We start from the raw sequence: 26051 nt of genomic DNA on the forward strand, positions 1-26051 counted from the left end.
CTGGCGAACATATTCTTTCCCGCCTTTTTGGCCACTGAGCCACTGCGGCCAAAAAGGCAATGCGGAACGGAGAATGTAGCCTTTCCCGCTGGATTATCACGTGGTTCGCTGCAGCCAGTGGCGCGGCAAACGCGATCCCAGAGACTGAGAGAAATGTGACAGGCGTTTCTGAGAGAAAAGTGAGTTCAGGTAAATGACGCCAGGATAAATTGCCGCACTAGCAGCACTTCTGTCTTACAACACCTCGACGATACTGTCTTTCTGTTACAGTAGACGCTCCCCCATCCTCTGTTATGAGGCACACACTACTCGGCACCTGATAGGAATATGGAGATTGATGTAGGTGCTAGGCAGCCACAACTAAGAGCTTGTTCACACACTGTTGTTTTGAGGCACAGGCTACGCCTTTTCTTTTGTGTGATAAAAGAGGCAAGCCTTTTACTTTAGCTGCAAAATTCACAAAGTTTCCAAAATCTCATTCATACAATCTGTCTCTTTCCTTCTTTTTTTTTTTTTGTGTTTATTTCTCAATTGGGATCAAAATTGCTTTGCATTAAAAGAAAATAAAAAAGCACCAATGGTGTGTATTTTACACTGCCAAAAAAAATGCTACATGGAACATGTTTTTGTGGGAGGGTGAAGGGTTTTTATGTCCACACGGTAGATGATCAGTGTTTCCAGCAAGCCCAGATGAGTGCTACTGCTGACCCGACTGTGGATCAAATTCTGAAAAGGGATGAGACTGGTTTTACACTAGCTGTGTTTATGCTGGCCATTTTTGCGGGCCCGGTGCATTTCTATGGGGCTGCAAAAACTAGTAGGAGGGCCGTGCGCCCTATGGCCGTATTTGCGGCCGTGAAAAATTATTGAGCTTGCTCGATATTTTTCATGGCTTACGGCCGCAATGCATTTCAATGGTACCGCAAAAACGTTAGCTTGTTTTTGCGGTACACCGTATTTGTGGATCGCTTTTTTTTTTTCTCTCCTATTTGTTATAACAGGGAAAAAGGGCAATCCGAGAAGGTTTTTTGCGGGAGACCGCAAAAATCACGGCAAAAGAGACTGCAAAAAACACGGCAAGTGTAAAGGTATGTGCACATGTTGCGGATTTGACTGCGGATTTCTCCACCCAGATTTTGCTAAATCCGCAGGTAAAGTAACTTGCGTTTTACCTGCCGATTTAGTATAGATTTTGTGCGGATTTCCCCTGCGTTTTTACACCTGCGGATTCCTATAATGGAAGAGGTGTAAAAACGCTGCGGATTCAGCACAAAGAATTGACATGATGCAGAAAATGAACTGCAGCAAAATTTGCATGGAATTTTCCACAGCATGTGCACAGCAGATTTGGTTTTCTATAGGGTTACATGATACTGTACACCGCATGGAAAACTGCTGTGGATCCGCAGAGCCAAATCTGCAACGTTTGCACATACCCTAAAACCAGCCTGAACCTGCTTATTGATAATCCGATATCACTCGAGTATCCAGGTGTTCGAATTTGAAACATGAATCCCTGCCCAGCATTTTTGGCACTTGTTTCATAGCCAATAAGCATGTGGGGGATTGCCTGTGAGTCATTGTAGCCATCTTGGTAGTGGCATTTCTGTGATTGCTTGGTGGTTTGACATCATCGGACGTGTGGCACACTGACGCCATTGCGCAGCTCAGGGACAGTTGTTATTGGAAGAAGAGAATGCTTGTCCACGGCTGTGTGCACAGTTGAATGAATCGGAGTCCTCTAGCGTTGATACTGGTTCTGATTCTGAACCATCATACTACCATCTCTTCTAAGGGCTAAATCTGTGCTTTGTAGTTTGGATCAGATAGATTCTGCATTTAACGTAGGGAGGGACAGTTGCAGGAGCTGGAAGAGTGGCAGAATACAGCCTCTAGACAGGGTTTACAACCTGTTACTAAATATATACGGTATCTGCTGCACATGACCACTTTTTTTTTTTTTTTTTGGGGGGGGGGGAGGGGGGGTCGGAGTGTTGAAAACATTGACTATATTTTTATTTCTAGAGTAATACGTAGTTTGTGAAACATTTGTGGCATGTAACACTCCACATAAGTGTTATAATCAATTACTCATCTGTACAGTATTGCATCCTCTGACATTTCGGTGGTATATAACACTCCATAAGAGCGTTGTAAGATTTTTCTGAATGCAATTAGTCATCTGTGCAGTGTGACATGCTTAGTGGGCGACAAAGATGGCACAAATGCAAGACTGTAGAAGGAGTGACCAGAGGAATTGGAGCCAAACCAAGGAGGTGACAGGAGCCTGTGGTCTGGAACTGACTGCTTTCCTGGGACCACCAAGGCCTAATCTCAGGCCTCAGCCTTCACGGCTGTAGTTCTCGTGGACTACAGACAGTAGAGTTAGGATCCAGGAACTGGTGAGCCGACAGCGGGGCCAAGGCTGTTCGGGAGAGACAAGGAGGTGAGCCAGGACCAGGCCTGGAGAAATGCTGGCGGGCCCTCTAGTCGCAAGGTACCGACAGCATACAGCATGCTGAGGGAAGGTCGTTGCATACTACAGGCAGCGGAGATAAGGGTCCAACGAAGAATTTGGGACCCGTCATCGCATCTCGTTCAGCCAGCGGGCAGTAGAGAGAGAACATTTGCCTTGAAGGCTGCAAGAGCTGTCGGTTGGAACCAGGGTCACATTCCTCAAAATGGAGGCGCAACATTGATGGTAAGCGGTGGGTATGATCCAAGAAGGAAGGGAGCTTTGGCTGGTTTTATCGCGCTGCGCATTCTGCACTATCGGTCGCACGCACAATTGTCCCCTATCTTTAAAATGGCAGGCGAAGTGTCCAGCGATTGCACGTGGGCCTCATCGTTTGCGTGCGCTGCGCATTTTCCAGGTGTGCGACCAGACGCGCCGGACGCTACATGTTGCATTTTTTGTTCCGCCCAACGTTGTTAAAAAATCGCATGCGCACGCAATGCGCAAAAAAATAGTATTATAGTCTATGGTGTCGCTGACGTGCGCATGTCAGCGCTCTGTGAGCGCGCGCGATTTCAGAGTAAACAATGTCTAGACACTTGTTTAATACACCCCCTAAACAAGCAACATTGTTTTGGAGGAGGGTAGATAAAACAAGGGGTCTGTAGTGCCAGATCATTATTCTCCAGACAGACTTCAAGACAAAGAAGATAAGACAACACCCACCCAGCCAGAGACAATCCACAACTTTGGAGAACACAGCAGGTATAATGTGAGTATTCTAAAATCAATTTATGTGAGCCTGTCCTTTAAAATATATTATGTACTACTGTTTTTATTTTTTTTTATTTTTCCAGCATGTCTTCTGGATCCCAATACAGTCCTTCCAGGGAAGAATTGGAAGAAGCAGAGCGTGAGGTGAGTATTTTGCTGCCTTTGTGTAAGTATACCTGCCTCTACAAACAGGTAATTATTTCTGTTCTTTTACAGACCTCAGCATCGGACCAGCCAAGTGAGCCGGAACAGCCGGAGCAGCGTACACAAGTCCCGGCGGGGAGGAGACGCAATGTAGTATCCATTATTTAAAGTTACCTTTTTCTCTATACCATTCTCCACAATTTCCATGATTCTAATGTATTTCTTTTCTAGGTTCCACAATGAGCAACTGATCATCCTTGTCCAGGAGCGTTTCCCGTTGTGGGACAGCCGTGACCAGCAGTACAAGGACATTGTGGTGACCCGGCAGCTCTGGAATGAGGTGGCCGCTGCGTTGATGGAGGGCTGGGACAACTTTAAAGAAGGCTTTTAGTAAGTATTTCCCTGTTGTGTGATGCCGCATTTAGTCTTTGTCCTGAGGATACTGTTTTGTTTCCTGATAGATTCTATCTATCAGGGACCATAACAGTGTCCTCAGGATCAATATTGAATGCATTGTGAATTGTAATGTTGTATTGTTCATGCTGTATCTCTTGCACCTGATGATACTTGTGTGTTTACTGCAAGATTTATTCTTGCAGTGAACACACAAGTGTCCTCAGGTTCAACAGTCAATGCATTGTGTATTGATTCTTTTTTTTGATGCCGCATTGACTGACAAGGTAAATCAGGTGTGCGTGATTATACAAGATGTTGCCAGCTGTGCATTGTATAATGTTTGTTTTATTTATTCAACAGTGAATAAAGTCAGCACGCGTTGGCGCTCGATGAAGGACCGCTTCAACACTGATGTTCGTGCTGAGGGACAGGTTCGCAGTGGCTTATCGGCAAGTAGCAGAACCAAGTACCGATATCATCGTGCTGTGGAATTCCTACGACCGGTCCATGCCACCAGAGCGTAAGTATAATTTCCTTTTTTTTTTTTTTTTTTTTTGGGTTTTCATTGAACATAGTCTGTGATTTTATCTTCCACAGATGATCCTTCTTGTAAATGCATGATACTAATTCTTAATTTCTGTTTCCATAGCCACCTGGAGCAGCACCCTCCAACCTTTCCCTGGAGTGGTTCTTCATCGATCGACCTCAGACCCGTCCCAGCCATCCGACAGCCAGTAAGCAAGTTGCAGGTCAGCAACACAGACAGCTGGTGACCAGGAAGCTGGTCAATCAGGTGTGCCCCTGTCCCAGGTCTCTGCCACTGGTTATGCAGGCACTACCCGCCAGCGGCAGAGGGCCTCGGACAGGAATGTCATGCCCGAGTTCATGCACTTGAGCAAAGCCTTTCATGCCAGTCTCAAGGCGCTGGCCGAAAGAGTGGAAAGTGGTTTTTCACTAATGGAACGTGGCTTTAACCACATTGAACACCTCATCCACTCTTCCGACCAGCGCTTTGAACGGCTGGAGGCCGACCTCAATAGACCAGCGCACCATTTCTTTAGTAAAATTGAACGGGGCATGGCGGATCACCTTAGTCCTGAGCAACAGCTGAATGTGTTACACGCCTGCAACACTGCTTTCTTGCAGGCTATGCAGCAGAATCAGTACGTGCAGCAGTCAGTGGTGTCATTCCCACCTGTGCCACCACTGACTCGCTTAACCACAGTACCGACTTCTGCTGCATACCACAGCACGGCCACCTGCATTCATAGCCAAGCCGGACACCACTACACCACACCTGTGCCGAGTCCTGCTGAACACTCCACCCTCGCCACCACCATGTCAAGCGCTGCTCCTGTCTGGAGCACCAGTACTGCCACCGTTTCCACATCTTGGCGCACCTCCAGCGCAAAATCTGCTTGGGCCACCGCCACCTCTTCTCCTGTTCGGACCACAGAGACGACATCTCCGGAACGGAGCACCGCCACTTCGCATCATCAGCATGGGAGCACAGCCACAACTCCTCATCATTGCAGGAGCACCTCCACCACTCATCATCAGAGGAACACCGCCACCGCTTCACCTACTCGGAGCACCGCCACCGCTTCACCTACACGGAGCACCGCCACCACTCCTCATCACAGGAGCACCGCCACCGCTTCGCCTGATAGGAGCACCGCCACCTATTGTCCCACCAGAAGCACCGCGCACACTTCACCTTCAATTAGCACCGACACCACAAGTTCTCCTGCAAGGAGCACCGCCAGCGCCTCCACCGAGCAGCCCAGGGGAAACCCACATTCCATATTTTACTCTTCACAGACACGGTCCAACATCTCGAGGTGGTCAACAACTGTAAGGCGGTCACAAGGTGGTAGTCGGTACAGGCAGGAGACTCCTGCCCCAAAGAAGAAGAAACAAGACTTTGTTAGTCAGTCCCCCCCTCTCCTTCCAACGTTTCTCAACCAGCCTCCAGTTCCATGCCTGATCTCCCTTCCCCCATTACTTTAGTAGCCCCTTCACCTAGAACACCTTCCTCAATTTCCAGCCATTCGTCATCTCTCCACACCCCCAAAGTATCCCACTCTTACCCCCCCCCCCCCCCCCAAACGTCCTTCAAAATAAAAATAACTTTTTTTTTTTTTTTTTTTTTTTTTTTTTTTAGTTTTAAAAAATAAATGTGCAATTTTTATTGTTCAAAAAAGTTTGGTGTAATGTCTCTCGCCGCCAACACACACTGCGCCGCACATTTTTCTTTTTTGTCAACACATACCTCCATTAATGACACGTTTACGCGTGTCAATCTTGGAGATGTGTTGTCAAAACCAGAAATCTAGATGACTTGTATTTTCCACATCAGTCACTCTCTTCAGTCATGTAATAAAACACAGACTGAATAGAGGATGGTGTTGAGTGCAAGGCCTATCTGTTGTTACCTTGGTTAGTATCCAAAACAGTAACTTCACTATGGTGTGTTTTAACATAATTTATTTATTTTTTGATACAATCCAAGGTTATTATAGATAGACCTTGTAATTAACCTCATCCTCTATTCAGTGTGTGTGTGTGGATAAACTGGGTAGATGATGTGTAAAATACCCGCCATATGTACAATACCCTGGCCTTGTATCATAACGATCACACCTGGGCAGGTGAATACATATGAGTTGTAACCAGCAGCGTCGCTTCAGTCTGCATATATATAACTCAGACTGTAGCGCTGCTGCAGTTAACCTCTTATGTGTATTCTCCTGACAATGTGTGATAAGCGGCTGACGTGTGGATGCGTTAGTTTTGCCGTCCTCACTTCAGCATGACACCAGGCCTGGGTATTGTAGAAGTTGTATCAACTTTATTATGTATACAGTCTTGAGTTCTAAACTGGCCACAGTGATGCTAATACAACTAATATGGATAGTCAGTGTTTTTAGGTGTCATAAATAGTTAGGGATGCTCCTGCATTCCAAAATGAATACTTGTAACATCATGACAGGTGACACAAATATTAGTTGTATTATCTCCACGGTCGCATCACACCGAACTCAAAGTGTAAAGATCATACAAGTTGTGTGTATTTATAGTCACCTGGTCTTGAGTACTATTAATTGAAGGATGCACAAAACACAGCATCATGATTTCAATCGTACACCTGGCCAGTTGATTATTATATTGAACTGTAAAAAGAGTGCACTCGGTACTGGTATCAACAATTTTTTTTGTTATTAACATAAACACAAAAGTAAACTTCGTTACTCCATTTGGTCTTGCCAGGCCACCCGTCCTAGATCTGAGTTGAAGTAGGCCGCAAACTGGTACCTCATTTGGCCAACTTCAACGGATGACCTGAGAGGGTGCTGATTAAATTCTGGCAAGGGGTTAGGAGCGGCATCATCAAGTTCAAAGTTCGGGTGCTCTCTAACCATAACAGAATTGTGTAGAACCACACAGGCCTTCACCACCTCATCCACTGTTTCCAATTTCAGATTAATGGCTGTGGTTAAAATGCGCCATCTAGAGACAAGTATACCAAAGGCACACTCTACAGTTCTTCTTGCCCTGGTCAGCCTGTAATTAAAAATTCTTTTGTTGTGGTCCAAGTCCCGGCTGGAGTAGTGTTTGAGGAGGTTTTGGCACATCTGGAATGCCTCATCCCCAACCCATTACAAAGGGCTGTGGTGGAAATTCGACGTTCGGAAGTGGACGTGGCATGGGGAAATTGAACTGGTTCCCATACAACCTCCGTCCCATGTCCGAGTTCTTAAAAGCCTGGGAGTCATTCCCACGCCCAAATGTACCAATGTCCACTGCAACAAACTTACAGTCTGCATCAGAAATGGCCATGAGTACTGTAGAGAAGTAATTATAGTACTCCGATCCAGTTCTTTTTGGTTTTATAATCCGGATGTATTTCCCATCCACCGCACCCAAACAGTTGGGGAAATTACAGACTGTCCAAAATCTTTCTGCATTTTCAATTGACTTTTCCACGGTGGGGAGGGGCAGAAATTCGGGACAGAGAACGTACCACAAAGCCCGGCAGGTGTCCGCAACGATTCCCGACAAGGTGGAGATTCCAAGCCGGTACTGAAAGTGCAGTGAAGAGAGGGTCTCTCCAGTAGTCAGGAATCTGGGAAACAGAGAAACAACAAAAATTAAATTTGTGTATCTGGAATTTTTACAGCAAAAAATAAAATTACAAACAAAAGGCATAAACATAGATATGCAGCCTTTTCTTTACTACATGGCATAAAAATAATGCTGCAGCCTTTGGTTAAATACATGGAAGAACAATAATTCATAGTACATCTGAGAGAACAAATAAAATTAGGCAGGCATTGTTTTTTAAATACTATGTACCGTAAGGTGACCAGGAGCCGTTCCTCAGGCGGAATCGCACGACGTAGATGTGTGTCCTGTCTCCGGATGGCATCTTGGACACGACCTAGCAAATACACGAAGCTTTGTTGGGACATCCGTGTGTAATCAGTAAATTTATCCGGGTTTGCCTGGAGCTCGCTGTAGAGGGTGTGGTAGGCTCCACGGCTCTCCCGGAGTTCAACAATTGGATGTATCCACAAACGCCGCCGCTGCCGTCTTCGCTGGCTCTCTCCCTTTGTTGATGGCAAGCAACTGCATAAGCCTGAGCCGTCCTGATGTCCATATCCAAGATGAAGTAAAAAGTCTTCCAGCGCAGATCCATGTTGTCAAGAGAAAATCCAAGGAAATGTGAAGAATTCAGCTGTAAACTGGGTCTATATAAAGAATTTCCATAACACAAGCCCACTGCTGTCCTATTGGTGGTGTCTGATGCAAGAATTTTTCTAGAATTTTCCTCCTGTGATTGTGACACCATGCGCATGGAAAACGCTTGAAAACGCATACAAATGCTGCATTTTTTTTGCCTTACCGCGCACGATAACGCTACAAAAAAAGCAGCGTTTACAAGCGTTTGTATGCGTTTTTGTCACGTGTTTGATGTGCGCACCAAACGCAGCACAGAAAATTGCTAGTGTGAAACTAGCCTTTATGAACCTTTCTTGAGGAATGAATGAGCCTGGGAGAGACTCCTCGAGATGTGGCTACTATCCTGATCGGACTATCCTTGGGGTTCCCCACCTCCATAGAAGAGGAAGAGCAGGCAATGTTGCAGCAGATCCAGATCCAATGTCGCCCATTTCTACATGTCGGGGGATTCAAAGCTGGGTCACTTACAGCTCAGGCACCTGGGAATCGTGCTCCAGGAAGAGGCAGTCCCCCCCCAGCCGCTTGAGGAAGGAAAAAACTCGGACACTTGAGGATTACTGTGTTAACCTCCTTAAAATTTTTTTCCAGGTTTTGCACTTTCTGCAAAGACTTTGAGTGTTGGAGTACAGCAACTACACTTCAAAAATATTTGAAAGATGGCTGCCAGTTGTTGCCTTTCAGGGGTATATAGATGACTCTCCTTACATCAACTAAACTTTCAAAACATTTACATTCAAAAATTTCAATTACTTATCCATACAGTATTGTGTTTTGTGGTATATAACACTCCACAAGAGTTGAAAAGTTTGTCTGGATTCAATTAATCCTCCATAGAGTTTTAGGTGCTCTCTGATATTTTGGTGGTGTATAACACTGCAAATTTGGTCCCTTGGTACTCGGTCCCCAGGCACCACTATTTCTCCCAATGTGGCATCCCCGCCTTGTACCAGTACTTGTCCAGCAACATCACTCGTGTCCTTACCAACACGGTTACTGGTATTGTCCACTTAACGGCTGACACGTGGACTAGCGCTTGTGGCCAGGGACGCTATGTTTCACTGACAGCACACTAGGTGAACATGGTGGAGGCCAGGGCCGAGTCCCACCATGGCATGGTATGTATGCTACCAACGATTGATGGCCTTCTATCTGGGTTTCCTACACCAATTCCTGCACCCCTTCCTGCTCCTCATCCTCCATCTCCAATGTGCAATCTCAGAGCACACATCAGCTGGAAGCTCTGCAGCACTGCGTTAGCGAAGTGACAAAAGACTCTGCTGAAGCTAATTTGTCTAGGAGACAAACCGCACACCATGACACAGTTATTGAAAGGAATAACAGACCAGCCAGATTTATGGCTCTTGCTGCTGAATGTACAACCAGGCATGGTCGAGTGTGCCAGAGATTCTGGTCAAGGTATGCTGCGTAAGCGGCCATTTTCTAAAGTCAGTTATAACTGCCACCACTCTGGCCATGCTACAGCAGCGCATGCAAGTGCCAGCTCACCAACTTGTGACATTACCATGCTCTGGAACTCCACACTGCACATGCTAGTGAGCAACGATCCCGCTTCGGTGCCTACTTAGACCGTCGTTGATGACAAACGGGAAGCTTTGCATACGGACCAGGTGGAGATGGAGGAGACATGAGACAGGATCATACTACACAGCACAGCCTCATCTCACCTGCTCAGCACAGATTATTTTATTTATTGGGTAACAGTGAGGAGGTGGAGGCTATGGAAGAAAAGGAGGAACATGATCTAGCTACATTCATCTTGGCCAAAAAAGAGTACTGTTTTTTCGTTCTGTTAGACTCATGCTACAAGAAGAACTTTGCATCCCTCCTCCCTGAGGTGGAGAAGTTTACTAAATGGTGCTATAGCAGTAGGGCAATGTGGATTTTTCAAACATATTTTCCACATCAGACATTGCTAGCGGCAGGGGGCAAGCGTTCTTCCCAAACCAAGGAGGAGAGACGAGGGGGAGACAGCAGAGGCAGGGGTAAACTGTAGAGTTGAATGAATATCTTCGGTTCTCCGCTTATTCAGCAAGCTATAGCATTTGCTGAATAAGCTACTGCTTGGAACCTGGCTTCCTGGATCGCGCCAGCTAAGCAGCTGATCGCAGCTGCATGTGTCGTGGCTGTGTCACTGTCACTACACATGCATGGAGAGCCCAAAACACTGGCTGTCCATGCACGTGCTGTGACAATGACATCAGCCGCAACACATGCAGCTGCGGTGGCGTTCAGCTGGAGCGATCCAGGAAGCCGGGTTCCCTCTGCAGCTTATTCGGCAAGCGCTATAGCTTGCTGAAAAAGCGGGGAACCGAAGATATTGGCTCAACTCTAGTACACTGTCCAAGGCCTGGGACAATTTCATGACATCATCCCAGCTTCCAGGCCTTGATAAGCGGGTATTTTTGACAGGGGAAACGTTTTTAACCCCTTCCTGACATCCGACGTACTATCCCGTCCACAGTACCCGGGCCCGTATGACCGTGGACGGGATAGTACGTCTACCGCGATCAGCGGCGCCCACGTGGTGAGCGCCGCTGACACCCGGCACAATGTGTCAGGGGCGGTCACGGACCGCCCCCGACACGTTAACCCCTTGCACACCGCGATCAAACACGATCGCGGTGTACCGGGGGTTAAAGGGAAGCATCGGCAGGGAGGGGGCTCCCTCCGTGCTTCCCTGAGCCCCCCACGGCAGCGCAATGTGCAGGGCTGCTGCGGGGGGCTCCTTTCCTCCAGGCCCCCGAATCCAAGATGGCGACGGGGGCCTTCGGGGGCATGCAGGAAGCTGGCTTCCTCAGTGCCTGCAAAGCGCAGGCATGAGGAAGCCTTCTGCAGTGCCTGTGTCAGATCGCTGATCAGCGATCTGTCACAGGACAGTGATGTCCCACCTGGGACTATTTAATAAAGTAAAAAAAAAAATAAAAAAGTGTAAAAATAATTAAAAAAAAATCGCCAAATATATTAGAAAAAAAAAAAAAATATTCCCCCAATAAATCAATTTTTTGGAAATAATAAAAAAAAACAAACAATAAAAGTACACATATTAGGTATCGCCGCGTCCGTAACGACCCGCCCTATAAAACTGTCACATTAGTTAACCCCTTTAGCGAACCCCTTAAAAAATAAAAATAAAAAACGAAGCAAAAAATAATGATTTATTATCATACCGCCAAATAAAAAGTGTAATAACGCGCGATCAAAAAGACGCATATAAATATCCATGGTACCACTGAAAACGTCATCTTGTCCCACAAAAAACGAGCCGCCATACAGCATCATCAGCGAAAAAATAAAAAAGTTATAGCTCGCTGAATAAAGCGATGCAAAAATAATTATTTTTTATATAAAATAGTTTTCATTGCATAAAACCGACAAAAACATAAAAAAAGACTTAAATGAGGTATCGCTGTAACCGTACTGACCCGAAGAATAAAACCGCTTTATCAATTTTACCGCACGCGGAACGGTGTAAACGCACCCCCCCAAAAGAAATTCATGAAACGCTGGTTTTTGTTCATTCTGCGTCCCAAAAATCGGAATAAAAAGCGATCAAAAAATTCCACGTGCCCGAAAATGGTACCAATAAAAACGTCAACTCGTCCCGCAAAAAATAAGACCTCACGTGACTCGGTGGGTCAAAATACGGAAAAATTATACCTCTCAATATGTGGTGATGCAAAAACTATTTTTACAATAAAAAGCGTCTTTTAGCGTGTGACAGCTGCCAAACATAAAAACCGCCATAAATAGTAAATCAAACCCCCCGTTATCACCCCCTTAGTTAGGGAAAAATAATAAAATAAAAAAAATGTATTTATTTCCATTTTTCCGTTAGGGTTAGGGCTAGGGGTGTGTTGGGGTAGGGTTAGGGCTAGGGTTAGGGCTAGGGGCGTGTTGGGGTTCGGGTTGGAGTTAGAATTGGGGGTTTCCACTGTTTGGGCACATCAGGGGCTCTCCAAATGCAACATGGTGTCTGATCTCAATTCCAGCCAATTCTGAGTTGAAAAAGTCAAATGGTGCTCCTTCCCTTCCAAGCTCTGCTATGCGCCCAAACAGTGTTTTACCCCCACATGTAGGGTATCAGCCTACTCAGGACAAATTGCAAAACAATTTTTGGGGTCCAATTTCTCCTGTTACCCTTAGGAAAATAAAAAATTGGGGGCAAAAATATCATTTTTGTGGAAAAAAATGATTTTTTTATTTTCACGTCCGAGTGTTATAAACTTCTGTGAAGCACTTGGGGGTTCAAAGTGCTCACCACACATCTAGATAAGTTCCGTGGGGGGTCTATTGTCCAAAATGGGGTCACTTGTGGGGAGTTTCAATAGTTTAGGTACATCAGGGGCTCTCCAAACGCACATGACACCCGCAGACCATTCCATCAAAGTCTGCATTCCAAAACGTCACTGCTTCCCTTCCGAGCCCCGACGTGTGTCCATACAGTAGTTTTCTCCCACATATGGGGTGTCAGCGTACTCAGGACAAATTGGACAACAACTTTTGGGGGTCCAATTTCTCCTGTTACCCTTGGGAAAATGAAAAAATTGGGGACTAATTGATCATGTTTGTGGAAAAAATACGATTTTTTTATTTTCATGCCCTGGCATTATAAACTTCTGTGAAGCCCTTGGGGGTTCAAAGTGCTCACCGCACATCTAGATAAGTTCCTTGGGGGGTCTAGTTTACAAAATGGTGTCATTTGTGGGGGGTTTCCACTGTTTAGGTACATTAGGGGCTCTCCAAAGGCAACATGACACCCGCAGACCATTCCATCAAAGTCTGCATTCCAAAACGTCACTACTTCCCTTCCGAGCCCCGACGTGTGCCCATACAGTAGTTTTCTCCCACGTATGGGGTATCAGCATACTCAGGACAAATTGGACAACAACTTTTGGGGTCCAATTTCTCCTGGTACCCTTGGGAAAATAAAAAAATGGTGACTAAAAGATCATGTTTGTGGAAAAAATACGAATTTTTTATTTTCACGCCCGGGCGTTGTAAACTTCTGTGAAGCACTGGGGGGGTCAAAGTGCTCACCACACATCTAGATAAGTTCCTTAGGGGGTCTAGTTTCCAAAATGGTGTCATTTGTGGGGGGTTTCCACTGTTTTGGTACATCAGGAGTTTTCCAAATGCGACATGGTGTCCGATCTCAATTCCAGCCAAAAACGTCAAATGGCGCTGCTTCCCTTCCGAGCTCTGCCATGCACCCAAATAGTGGTTTACCCCCACATGTGGGGTATCAGCGTACTCAGGACAAATTGCACAATAACTTTTAGGGTCCTGTTACCCTTGGAAATATAAGAATTGAGGGTGAAAAGATCATTTTTGTGGAAAAAATATGATATTTTAATTTTACCGCTGTACGTTATAAACTTCTGTAAAGCCCTTGTGGGTTCAAAGTTCTCACCACATATCTAGATAAGTTCCTTGGGGGGTCTAGTTTCCAAAATGGGGTCACTTGTAGGGGGTTTCCACTGTTTAGGTACATCAGGGACTCTCCAAACGTGACATGGCGTCCAATCTGAATTCCAGCCAATTTTGCATTGAAAAAGTCAAACGGCGCTCCTTCCATTCTGAGCTCTGCCATGCGCCGAAACAGTCGTTCCCCCCCACATATCAGGTATCTGCGTACTCAGGACAAATTGCACAATAACTTTTGCAGTTCAATTTCTCCTGTTACCCTTGGTAAAATAAAAAAAATTGAACCTGAAGTATTTTTTTTATGAAAAAAAGTTAGATGTTCATTTTTTTTTTTAAATATTCAAAAAAATTCCTGTGACGCACCTAAAGGGTTAATAAACTTCTTGAATGTGGTTTTGAGCACCTTAAGGGGTGCAGTTTTTAGAATGGTGTCACTTTTGGGTATTTTCTATCATATAGACCCCTCAAAGTGGCTTCAAATGTGATGTGGTCCTAAAAATAAAATGGTGTTGTAAAAATGAGAAATCGCTGGTCAACTTTTAACCCTTATAACTTCCTAACAAAAAAAAATTTTGGTTCCAAAATTGTGCTGATGTAAAGTAAACATGTGGGAAATGTTAGTTATCAAGTTTTTTGTGTGCCGTATCTCTGTGATTTAAGGGCAAAAAAATTCAAAGTTGGAAAATTGCGAAATTTTCAAAATTTTCGCCAAATTTCCGTTTTTCTCACAAATAAACGCAAGTTATTTGAATGAAATTTTACCACTAACATGAAGTACAATATGTCACGAGAAAACAATGTCAGAATCACCGGGATCCATGGAAGCGTTCCAGAGTTATGACCTAATAAAGGTACAGTGGTCAGAATTGTAAAAATTGGCCCGGTCATGAACGTGCAAACCACCCTTGGGGGTGAAGGGGTTAAAGATGGTCAAGCAATACCTGGCCTGTGACCTTCAGCTATTGGGTCTCAAAGATGGACACCTGGCATGAGCTGTCCTTCTATGCCTTGTAGATGTGTTTCATGGTGCTAGCGTCTTGTCTGAGCAGGTTTTTATTGCTTCCAGAGGTGGTCAAAACAGAAAGGTGCTTTAGCCTGTCAGCAGGAAGTGCTGACATGCTCAGGCCGGTTTCACATTTGCGCTTTATGGCGCAGCGACGGCCTGCGCACGGCCGCCGCTAAGCCCCGGCCCCTGCCGGCTCCCTGCCCACCCCTTCCGGTCATCGCTGCCTACTAGCGCACATGGACGCTTGCGATCTGCGCACCCTATCTTTAGCATAGGGTGCGCAGATCGTGCGCTGGCCGTGCGCTAACAGGATTTTGCTGTGCTCTTTTGAAGGTGCGCCGAAATGCAACATGCTGCGTTCGGCGCACACGGGCGCACCTTCAAAATTGCGCAGCGCAAGGCAAAATCTTGCTAGCGCACGATCTGCGCACCCTATGCTAAAGATAGGGTGCGCAGATCGCAAGCGTCCATGTGCGCTAGTAGGCGGCGATGACCGGAAGGGGCGGGCAGGGAGTCGGCAGGGGGCGGGGCTTAGCGGCGGCCGTGCGCAGGCCGTCGCTGCGCCATAAAGCACAAATGTGAAACCGGCCTCACTCTGATAGGAATGAACAAATCTTGGATTTTCCCTAACTTTTTTACACCACCAGCACAGAGTTTTTAATCTTCAATATTTTAATCAGGTTGTTGCCTTCAAGGTTCTATGGATGATTGCCCTCCTTATCATTTTTTCATGGCTTAGAACATTGTTCGGAACTCTTATGAGCATAGGAGCACATCATCTTCCCGTAATATTTTAATGAGACCCACTAGTTGTTGCCTTCATGAGTCTATGAATGAGCCTGCTTATAATTGTTTCTTAGCTTTGCACTGTGTGCAGAGCCTTTATGAGTGCAGGAGTACCACAACTATACTTTGTTCACAATATTTGAATGAGACACTACAGTTGGTGCTTTCAAAGGTGTAGGGAGGACCCTGCTCGTAATTTTTGGCATTAAGGTAATGAATATACACGTGTCTCCACTCCCATAGGTGTGGAGCGCATATTCATGCAGGAACCCGGAATCATGGAGATGCTGCAAAGAAGCCGGGACCACTGAGACGCTGCAGGGCACGCTGATGTGAGTAGGATAGGGGATAAGGAGCCATGCATACCAGGACGGGATGGGGGAGGCATGCATACCTGACTTATACTCGAGTCAATAAGCTTACCCAGTTTTTGGCAAAATTAGGTGCCTCAGCTTATACTCGAGTATATACGGTAAATTATAAAGCTTCTATTCTTTGCAATGTTAAACACGGATGGCACACATGGATGCCATTTGTGTTCTGTATGTGTTTCTCATGGACTTGTATTTGTCCTTATCATCTGTGTTGCCGGAATAAAACGGACATGTTTATTTTGCGGACGTGTGCATAGTGATATAGGTTATAAAAGGTACATGTGGTGTCCATGAAAAAAAAACCTAAGGCTAGTTTCACATTTGCGCTGCGTTTCGTGCGCACTTGAAACGCATTAAACGCTTGCGAGTGCATGTAAAAGAAGCGATTTTTTTTTTTTTTACGCATTAGCGTGCTCATGACGACAAAAAAACACATCGTTTGTATGTGTTTTCATGCATTTTTGCATGCGTTTGCGGTTTTTAGGCGCATGCGTTCTCTAGGTGTCCCATTTCACAGGAGAAAAATTCTTGAAACAGACTCCACCAATGGGACACCAGTGGGCGTGTGTCATGGGAATTCTTTATATAGACCCTGTTACAGCTGAATTCTTCAGATTTGGTTGCTTTTTCCTTTGTGAACATGGATCTTCATTGGAAAACTTTTCACTTTAACTTGGATTTGGACATCGCGCTGGCTCAGGCTTTTGCATTTGCTTGCCAGTAGTAAAGGGAGTGGGAGAGACAGCGAAGATGGCAGCGGGGGGCCTTTGTGGATACATCCGATTATTGAACTCCGGGAGAGCCGTGGAGCGTACCTCACCCTCTACAGCGAGCTCCCTGGAAACCCGGAGAAATTTAGTGACTATACCCAGATGTCCCAAGAAAGCTTCATGGATTTGCTTGCTCGTGTTCAAGGAGCCATCCGGAGACATGACACACAGCTCCGTTGTGCGATTCCTCCTGAGGAACGGCTCCTGGTCACATTACGGTACGTAATATTTAAAAATCAATGCCTGCATAATTTTTTTTGGTCTGCTATGTACTATTCCAAAACCTGCAGAATTATTGGTCTGCCATGTACTAATATTTTTTCATTTCGGTGTTTTACAAAACTCTAGACATAAATATTAATTTTTATTCTTTCTCTGTTTGGCAGATTCCTGGCTACTGGAGAGACCCTATCTTCACTCCACTTCCAGTACCGGCTTGGAATCTCCACCTTGTCGGGAATAGTTGCCGACACCTGCCGGGCTTTGTGGGACGTTCTCTGTCCAGAATTTATGCCTCTGCACACAGCGGAAAAGTGGATGGAAATCGCTGAAAAATTCTGGACAGTCTGCAATTTCACCAACTGTTTGGGAGCGGTGGATGGGAAACACATCCGGATAATAAAACCCGCAAGAAGTGGATCCGAGTACTATAATTACAAAAAGTACTTTTCTACAGTACTTTTGGCCATTGCGGATGCAGACTGTGTGTTGCCATGGGAATGACACCCAGGCTTTTAAGAACTCTGACATGGGACGAAGGTTGTATGGCAACCATTTCAATTTTCCCATGCCACGGCCTCTTCCCCACACCGAGGGTCCGCCACAGCCATTTGTAATGGTTGGGCATGAGACATTTCAATTGTGCCAAAACCTGATGAAACCCTACTCCAGCCGGGACTTGAACCACACCAAAAAAAATACTTAATTACAGACTGACCAGGGCAAGAACTGTTGAGTGTGTTTTGGTATTCTTGTATCCAGATGGCGCATTCTCTGCAAGCCATTAATCTTAAAATGGAAACAGTGGGTGAGGTGGTGAAGGCGTGTGTGGTTCTTCATAATTTTGTGATGGCTAAAGAGCAGCCGAACCTCAAACTCGATGAACCACCTGCAAACCCATTGCCTGAATTCACTCAGCACCCTCTCAGGTCATCAGTTGAAGTTGGCCAAATGAGGGACCAATTTGCGGCCTCCTTTTCTCTGATGTAGGACGTGTGGAATGGCAAGATCAAATGGTGTGGAATTGTTTTCTTGTGTGTATGTTAATAAAAAACCTATTTTGGTACCTGTACCGAGTGCACTCTATTTTTATACACTCCAATACAGTAATCACCTGCCCAGGTGTACCAGTGAATTCATGATGCTGTGTTTTGTGCATCATGAATTTATTAGGACATCTGGCCAGGTGATTACATACACACAAGTTGTATGACCTTTATCGTCTCTACAGTTGTGTTCAATGTGCAGCGACGGTGGAGATAATACAACCAATATTTGGATCACATGGCCTGATTTTACAAATAGTGATTTTGGGATGCAATTTTATCCTTGACTTTATAAATATTACTTGACGGATCTCCACTGTGGCTACAGTATGAACGCAGACTGGAGAGATGATAAAGTTTATACAACTTCTACAATCCCCAGGCCAGGTGTCATGGTGGCGTTATCACACCTGGGCAGGTGAATGCACATATAAGTTAAACTACAGCATCGCTACAGTCTGCGGGCAATAGATAATGCAGACTGAAGCGACGCTGAAGGTTAACTCATATGTGTATTCACCTGCCCAGGTGTGAAAAATAGTTGATACGAGGCCAGGTTATTGTACTTATGACGTGTATTTTCTCCATCTCTTCAGTTTATTCACACACTGAATAGAGGATGTGGTTAATTACAAGGTATATCTAATATCTTCCGTCCCGGTGTCACAAAGAGTGAAATGATGATGTTAAAAACACACCATCCTAAATTCACTCTTCTTGATACCTTGCAAGGTAGCAATATGCCTGGATGTAGTGGAGCTGGTCAGATTGACAGAGGCTTGCCACCTGATAATGATGACGATTGGAGATCTGGGGTTTCTGACTGGTGTATTCAAGACAGCTGACTTCCTTCAATCCCTGCTGGTGATTTTCTTCCTGCGCCTTCTGAGGTCTGATGTCTTCTGCTCTGCTCCTGCATGGTTCAGCTAAGTGGTTCATTTGCTAATCTTTTTGCATTTGATCTGGTTTTGTCTCTCTGCTTTGTGCGGGTCAGCTTGCTCCTGCTGGGGTTGTGCTGGATCACCGCCCATATGTTACTGCTTGTGTCAGTTTGCTCTGTCCCCTGTTATATTGGTCACTTTTTGCTTTGCTTTCAGTATATCCCAGAGTGCTGATATAGTGGGGGCGAAGTCGTGTGACTTCAGTGTTTTTTGTGCATCAGACGTGTTGGATTTTTCAGGTTTTTTTTTGCGTGATTGCAGATAGTGTCTTTCCTTTCCTGTCTAGTCAGTTTGAGCCCCATCATTTGCTCAGTCTATTTTTCTGCCTGCGTTTGTGTTTTCATCTTGTCTCACCGACAATATATGTTTGGGGGCTATCTATTCCTTTGGGGTCTGCTCCGGGGCAGTTTAGATTTCACCTTTCTTTCTTTAGGCTGTTAGCTCTCCGGCTGTGCCAAGGCGTCTAGGGCATCATAGGTACGCTCCACGGCTACTGCAAGTTGTGTGGATAGGATTAGGGGTCTGCAATCCGCTAGTTACCAACCTCTCTGGTTTTCTGGTGGCTTAGCCTGGTCCTGCTATCCTCCTCGGTGATCCATTCATAGCACAACACCATCCTCTATTCAGTCTGTGCAATATTAGCAGACTGAAGAGACTGGTGGTGAAAATACAAGCCATATAGTGGTGTTTTTGACTACACATATTTCCAGGACTGACACAAGAAACACGTGTCAGGTAATTGAGCTATGTAGTGGCAAAAACACAAAGTGTACGGCGCAGTGTGTGTAGCCGGCGAAAGACACATCATAAACCATAATTTAGCATTTATTTTTAAAAATAAAAATAAAACATTTTATTGGGACTGACGTTTTGGGGTGTGGAGAGATGAGGAATGGCTTAGAGGGGGGGGGGAAGGGATTCTAGGGGAAGGGGCAACGAAAGTAGTGGGGGAAGGGAGCTCAAGGATGGAACTGGAGGCAGGTTGAGACACAGTGTGAGGTGATGAGGGAGGGTAAGAGTCCTCTTTTTGTGTCTCCTGTTGCCTTGTGGGTCCTGGCTGGAGCGCCTGCTACTTGTGGACCTCCTTGTGTTTGGTGACCGCCTGGAGCTGGTGGACCTGGGCCTGGTTTCGGCAAATATGGAATGGGGGGTCACCCCTCTGCTGCTGATGCTCGGTGGTAGTGGTGGCAGTGCTGGTCCAGGCAGGAGGAGCGGTGGTGGCGGTGCTCCTAGCAGGAGGAGTCTTTTCGGCGGGGGTGTGCCAAGCCGGCGTGGAGGTCCAGACAGGAGCAGCGCTTGGCATGGTGGTGGTAGTGGAGTGTCCAGCAGCACTCGGCCTTGGGTGGTGTAGTGGTGTCCGGCTTGGAATGCAGGTGGCCGTGCAGTGGTATGCACCAGAAGTCGGTAGTGAGGTGAAGCTAGTCAGTTGTGGCACAGGTGGAAATACCACCACTGACTCTGCATAGCCTGCAAGAAAGCATTGTTGCAGGCCTGCATCACAGTCAGCTGGAGATCTGGACTAAATTGTTCCGCCATGGCCTGTTCAATTTTGCTGAAAAAATGGTACGCTGGTCTGTTGAGGTCGGCTTCCAGACGGTCAAGGCGACTGTCGACAGACTGGAAGCGGTGGTCCATGTGGTTAAAACCGCTGTCCACTTGGTTAAAACAGCTTTCCACTCTGTCTGCCAGCGCCTTGAGGCCATTCTGAAAGGCCGAGCTCAAGTGAAGGAACTAGGGCATGACATTCCTGTCCGAGGCCCTCTGCCGTTTGCGGGAAGTACCCGCAAAACCAGTGGCAGAGACCTGGGACAGGGAAGACCTGACATACCGGCTTCCTGGTCTCCAGTTGTCTGTGTTTCTGACCTGCAAGCTGCTTCCTGGCTGTCGGATGGCTGGGATGAGTCCGAGGTCGTTCGATGAAGGACCACTCCAGGGACAGGTTGCAGGGTGCTGCGAAAAGAAAAACATTAGTATCATGCATTTATAAGTGACAACTGCTGTGGAATAGAAAAGCACAGATTAAAAAACAATACAATACACCAAAATACGCTCTGGTGGCAAGGACCGGTCTTAGGAATGCAAACTCCCGATGATATCGGTATTTTGTTCTGGTCCTTGCTACTGAACCCCTGGCCTTCATTACGAACATCCCTGTTGAAGCGGTCCTTCATCGAGCGCCAACGAGTTCTAACTTTGTTCACTGTGGGGAAAAAAAAATAAAAAAAATTATACATTGCACTGATGGGCAAATCTCTGGCATGTGTTCACAGCAAAGAGTCACTGCGGCATGGCATCACACAGCAATACAATAGACAATTCACTGTTGGCCATGAAAACACAGATGTGTATGATGCTAGAAGATCTCTAGCATCACACACACACCTCTGTGTTCACAGCCAAGATTCACTGTGGCATCACAAAGCATTGAAATACTTATGAAAATCCTTGCGGACCCTTTGAGAGGCGTTGTCCCAGCCATCCATCAGCGCTGCGGCCACCTCATTTCAGAGCCGCCGGGTCACCACCTTGTCCGAGTGCTGCGGATCACGGCTGTCCCACAACGGGACTCGCTCCTGGACCAAGTTGATCAGGGTGTCGTTGTCCAGGGTGATTTCTTTGTCCCGTTGTGGATCCTAGAAAAAAAGAAAAACATAATCTAGGAAAGATTGGGAAATTAAAAAGATACAGAAAAGAAGCAAGATAGAAGATGGAAAACAGGACAGGGAAAAAAAAATAAAAAAAGGACATTCACAGTCAGTCTATACTTACATGCCGTCTCACCGCCCGCACTTGGCTTGCCTGCTGCTGCTCCTCCTGTTCTTCCTCCGAAACCGTGGCCGATGTGGTCTGAAAAAAGAAAAAAAAATTATTTTGCCACATGTGTACATGCAGCTGCGAATAATTACCCAAAATGTAGGGCAGGAAGATACTCACTTCACGCTCTGCTTGGGCCAGTTCACCCCTGGCCGGTGTGTACTCTTCTCCAGAAGACATGCTGCAATAAACAAAAAAAAATACATTAGTACATAATAAATTTAAAAAGGACAGGCAGACATTACGTAGAATACTCACATTCTTGAAGTTCCTGCTTGTCTCAAAATGCTTGGATCCTGTTGTGTCGCTTGCATGCAGTCTGTAGAATAGTGGTCTGCCAGCGCAAACACCTTCTTTTATCTACACTACCCCACAAACAATGTTTTTTTTGTGTAGGAGGTGGTTTAAACCAGTGTCTAGACATTGTTAATCAAACATCGCATGCGCTGGAGTGCGCATGTCCAAGTGCACGCCTGCGACCCCCATAGACTGTAATGTGTTATTTTCGCGCATTCCGTGTGCACGCGATCGCATGCGCTTTTTTAATTTGGTTTGGCCGGAACAAAAAATGCAACATGTAGCATCTAGGCGCACACCTGGAAAAAGTGCATGTGCACAAAACCGCTAATGAACGCGTGCAAGCGCTAGACCATGCGCCCCCCATGTTAAACATAGGGGCGCATGCGACCGATTGCACAAAAACGCTGATGTGAAACCAGCCTAACCCAACACGTACTGGAAAGACGTGAAGGAGGCCTAAAAATTTCAAGTAAGGATCCATCAAATAGCTGTACTTTTCAGGAAAAAGAAATGACACTGATATATATTTACCCATGGCTGAAGCTAGATACACTCTACACATCACTTATTATTTTGTTCTTTCTTATTACATTATTTTTTTTATTCATAGCTATAGTTTTTTTAACTTTATGTATTATAATGTGTTTATTTATTTTTTTTTTAACCCTTGGAGCTTTTTCCGGTGTTGCATTTTTGTTCTTCGCTCCCCTTCTTCCCAGAGCCATAACTTTTTTTTTTTATTTTTCTGTCAATATGGCCATGGGAGGGCTTGTGTTTTTGTGGGGCAAGTTGTACTTTTGAATGACAACATTGATTTTACCATGTCGTGTACTAGAAAGCGGTGAAAAAATTACAAGTGCGGTGAAATTGCAAAAAATGTGCAATCCCACACTTGTAGTTTGTTTGGCTTTTTTTTTTACTAGATTCACTAAAACTGACCTGCCATTACAATTCTCCAGGTCATTACGAGTTCATAGACCCCAAACATGTATAGGTTCTTTTTTATCCAAGTGGTGGAAAAAAAAATCCAAACTTCGTTTAAAAAAAAAAAACAAAAAAAAAAACACACCATATTCCGATACCTGTAGCGTCTCCATTTTTTGTTATCTCTGGTTCGGTGAGGGCTTATTTTTTGCGCGCAGAACTGACTTTTTTAGTGATACCATTTTGGTGCAGGTATGATCTTTTGGTCGCCCGTTTATTGCATTTTAATGCAATATTGCGGTGACCAAAAAAAATTAAATCTGGCGGTTTGACTTTTTTCTTGCTACGCCGTTTAGCGATCAGGTTAATTCTTTTTTTTTTTTTTACACTTGGCGTGCTTAAATAGTTCCCATGGGAGACTAGAAGCTGCCATAACCCGATTGGCTCTGCTACATGGAGGCACTCACTTGCTATGACCACTGGGTGGCGCTCACAGCAAGTCGGCACTAACAACCATTGTCATGCCAACATACCGGCGACCCTTGATCACACGGCACGGGTCACTGGTGGGCGGATATCCGGCGCAATTGCCGAAAGTGCTTGATAAATGCCGCTGTCAGCGTAATTAACGGATTAATAGCTGCGGGTGAATCACGATTCCACTCACAGCTATTGCAGGCAAAAGTCAGCTGTTCAAAACAGCTCACATGTCCCAGGAAAGATATGGGCTCACCACCGGAGCCCACATTCAAAGGGAGGGAGTTCGACATTGGCTTAAATGTACGCCTGATGTCGGAAAGGGGTTAAATAACTACTGCCAGGATTTGCAACTTTTTTTTTTTTTTTTGGACAGCTTGTCAAAAAATTAGGTACAGACAATTTTTTTTAAGGACAAATCTAAAACTACAATATATAATTATGATTGTAAGTGATACATGTCTAGAACCCGTAATTTTGATATGTAGCTGTATTCACTGTAAACTATAAAATAATTAAAAAAAACAAACAAAAAACTCACATACGATTTACATTATTTTAACCACTTTCTGCCATTAGACGTACTATTCCGTCCATGTGCTCTGGGACTTAACTCCATGGACGGAATAGTACATCATAGGCGTTCAGGTGCGCTCATGGGGGGAGCGCGGCTGATTGCGACCAGGTGATTATCACAGCTGACAGCTGGCACTAAGTGCCAGGAGTGGTCATGGACCGCTCCTGGCACTTTAACCCCCGGAACACTGCGATCAAACATGATCGCAGCATTTCGGAGCCAGCAGAGGGGCTGACAGCCCCTCTGCCTTTGGATCAGAGACCCCACAGCATGACGCGGGGTCCCAATCGCTGCCATGGAGACCCGATGTCGTCATGACGACATCTGGGTTTCCTGGCCTGAGAGACTTCCTGTCATGCGCAGTGATGAGCAGGAAGTCTCTCAGGTCAGTGAATTGAAGCTGCAGCCCTGACAGCTTCTATAGCATGCAGATCTGCAGGATATAGAAGCGATCAGTCTGCACAGAATGAGTGTCCCATAGTGGGACAAAGTGTAAAAGTAAGAATTAAATAAGACTTTTTTTTTTTTAAATTGTAAAAATATTTTAAAATAAAAAAATATTTATTCCGGCAATAAATATTTTGAATAAAAAAAAACTAAACAATAAAAGTACACATATTTGGTATCCCCTCGTCCGTAACGACCCAACCTATAAAACCATAACACTAGTTAACCCCTTTAGTGAAAACCATAAAAAAACAAAAAAAAAATGCTTTATCATACCGCCAACAAAAAGTGGAATATCACGCCATAAAAACCACGGATAGAAATAAACATGGTACCGCTGAAAACGTCATTTTGTCCTGCATCACTGAAAAAAAATAAAGTTCTAGCTCTCAGAATAAAGCGATGCAAAAAGATTTTTTATTTAACCCCTTCACGACCAATGACGCCACATAGGCGTCATGAAACCTGGTTCAAATCTGACCAGTGACGCCTATGTGGCGTCATGACTTTAAAGCCCCCTGCAGGTCGGGTGACCGGGGTCACTGAAAGGTCACCTGACCCGCAGATACAGGGGGCTTTGTAATTCACCACAGGGGGCGTGGCTGCGCCCCCACGTGGCTACTATCGCTCTGATTGGCTGTTAAAAGTGAAACAGCCAATCAGCGATAGTAATATTTCATCAATGAAAATTGATGAAATATTACAATCCAGCCATATCCGACGCTGCTGTAGCTTCGGACATGGCTGGAGACACCGATTCCACCCCCCCACCGGCGACCGCCCCCCTGCAACTGAATGACAGCGGCGATCTGCCGCCGCTGTCATCATCTGCCCCCCTCCCATTCCCTCTGCTCCCCGCCAGCCTCCGATCCCCCCCTCACCCCCCCGGTACCTCCTGAGTCCCCCCGTCCCTCCCGGTGTCCGTCGGGTCTGGATGATGGGCGCTGCCATCTTGGAAAATGGCGGGCGCATGCGCAGTGCGCCCGCCCGAATCTGCCGGCTGCAGATTCCATTCTTTCATTTTGATCACTCTCACAGTGATCAAAATGAAAGAAAAAGTAAATAAACCCCCCGATTATCACCCCCATAGGTAGGCAGAACTAATAAAATAAAGAAAATATTTTTATTTTTCCGTTAGGGTTAGGGTTGGAATTAGGGTTAGGGTTGGAATTAGGATTAGGGATGTGTTGGGGTGTGTTGGGGTTAGGGCTGGAGTTAGAATTGAGGGGTTTCCACTGTTTAGGCACATCAGGGGGTCTCCAAACGCGACATGGTGCAACCATTGATTCCAGCCAATTTTGCGTTCAAAAAGTTAAACGGTGCTTCCTCCCTTCGAAGCCCCGACGTGTGCCCAAACAGTGGTTTACCCCAACATATGGGGTATCAGCGTACTCAGGAAAAATTGCACAACAA

The 26051-nt window shown here is 45.6% G+C and overlaps 1 protein-coding gene across 3 annotated transcripts in view; it reads left to right on the forward strand.

The window, feature by feature from the left end:
• Positions 1-16: 16 nt before the first annotated feature.
• The window catches only part of LOC141094857 (uncharacterized), a 48653-nt gene continuing 22618 nt past the window's right edge, over positions 17-26051 (forward strand). The window contains exons 1-2 of one of the 3 annotated variants that reach the window (XM_073580859.1): positions 17-179; positions 15993-16081. In XM_073580859.1, the coding sequence (XP_073436960.1) occupies positions 60-179; positions 15993-16081 (209 nt within the window). In that variant the 5' untranslated portion in view covers positions 17-59. Of the gene's footprint in view, positions 190-15992; positions 16082-26051 lie in introns of all 3 variants that reach the window. The other 2 variants (XR_012233180.1, XM_073580858.1) reach the window with 2 other exon arrangements.

The sequence above is a fragment of the Dendrobates tinctorius genome, unplaced genomic scaffold (assembly GCF_039654945.1).
Source record: "Dendrobates tinctorius isolate UK_male_01 unplaced genomic scaffold, ASM3965494v1 ptg000065l, whole genome shotgun sequence".
NCBI classification, from domain to species: Eukaryota; Metazoa; Chordata; class Amphibia; order Anura; family Dendrobatidae; genus Dendrobates; species Dendrobates tinctorius.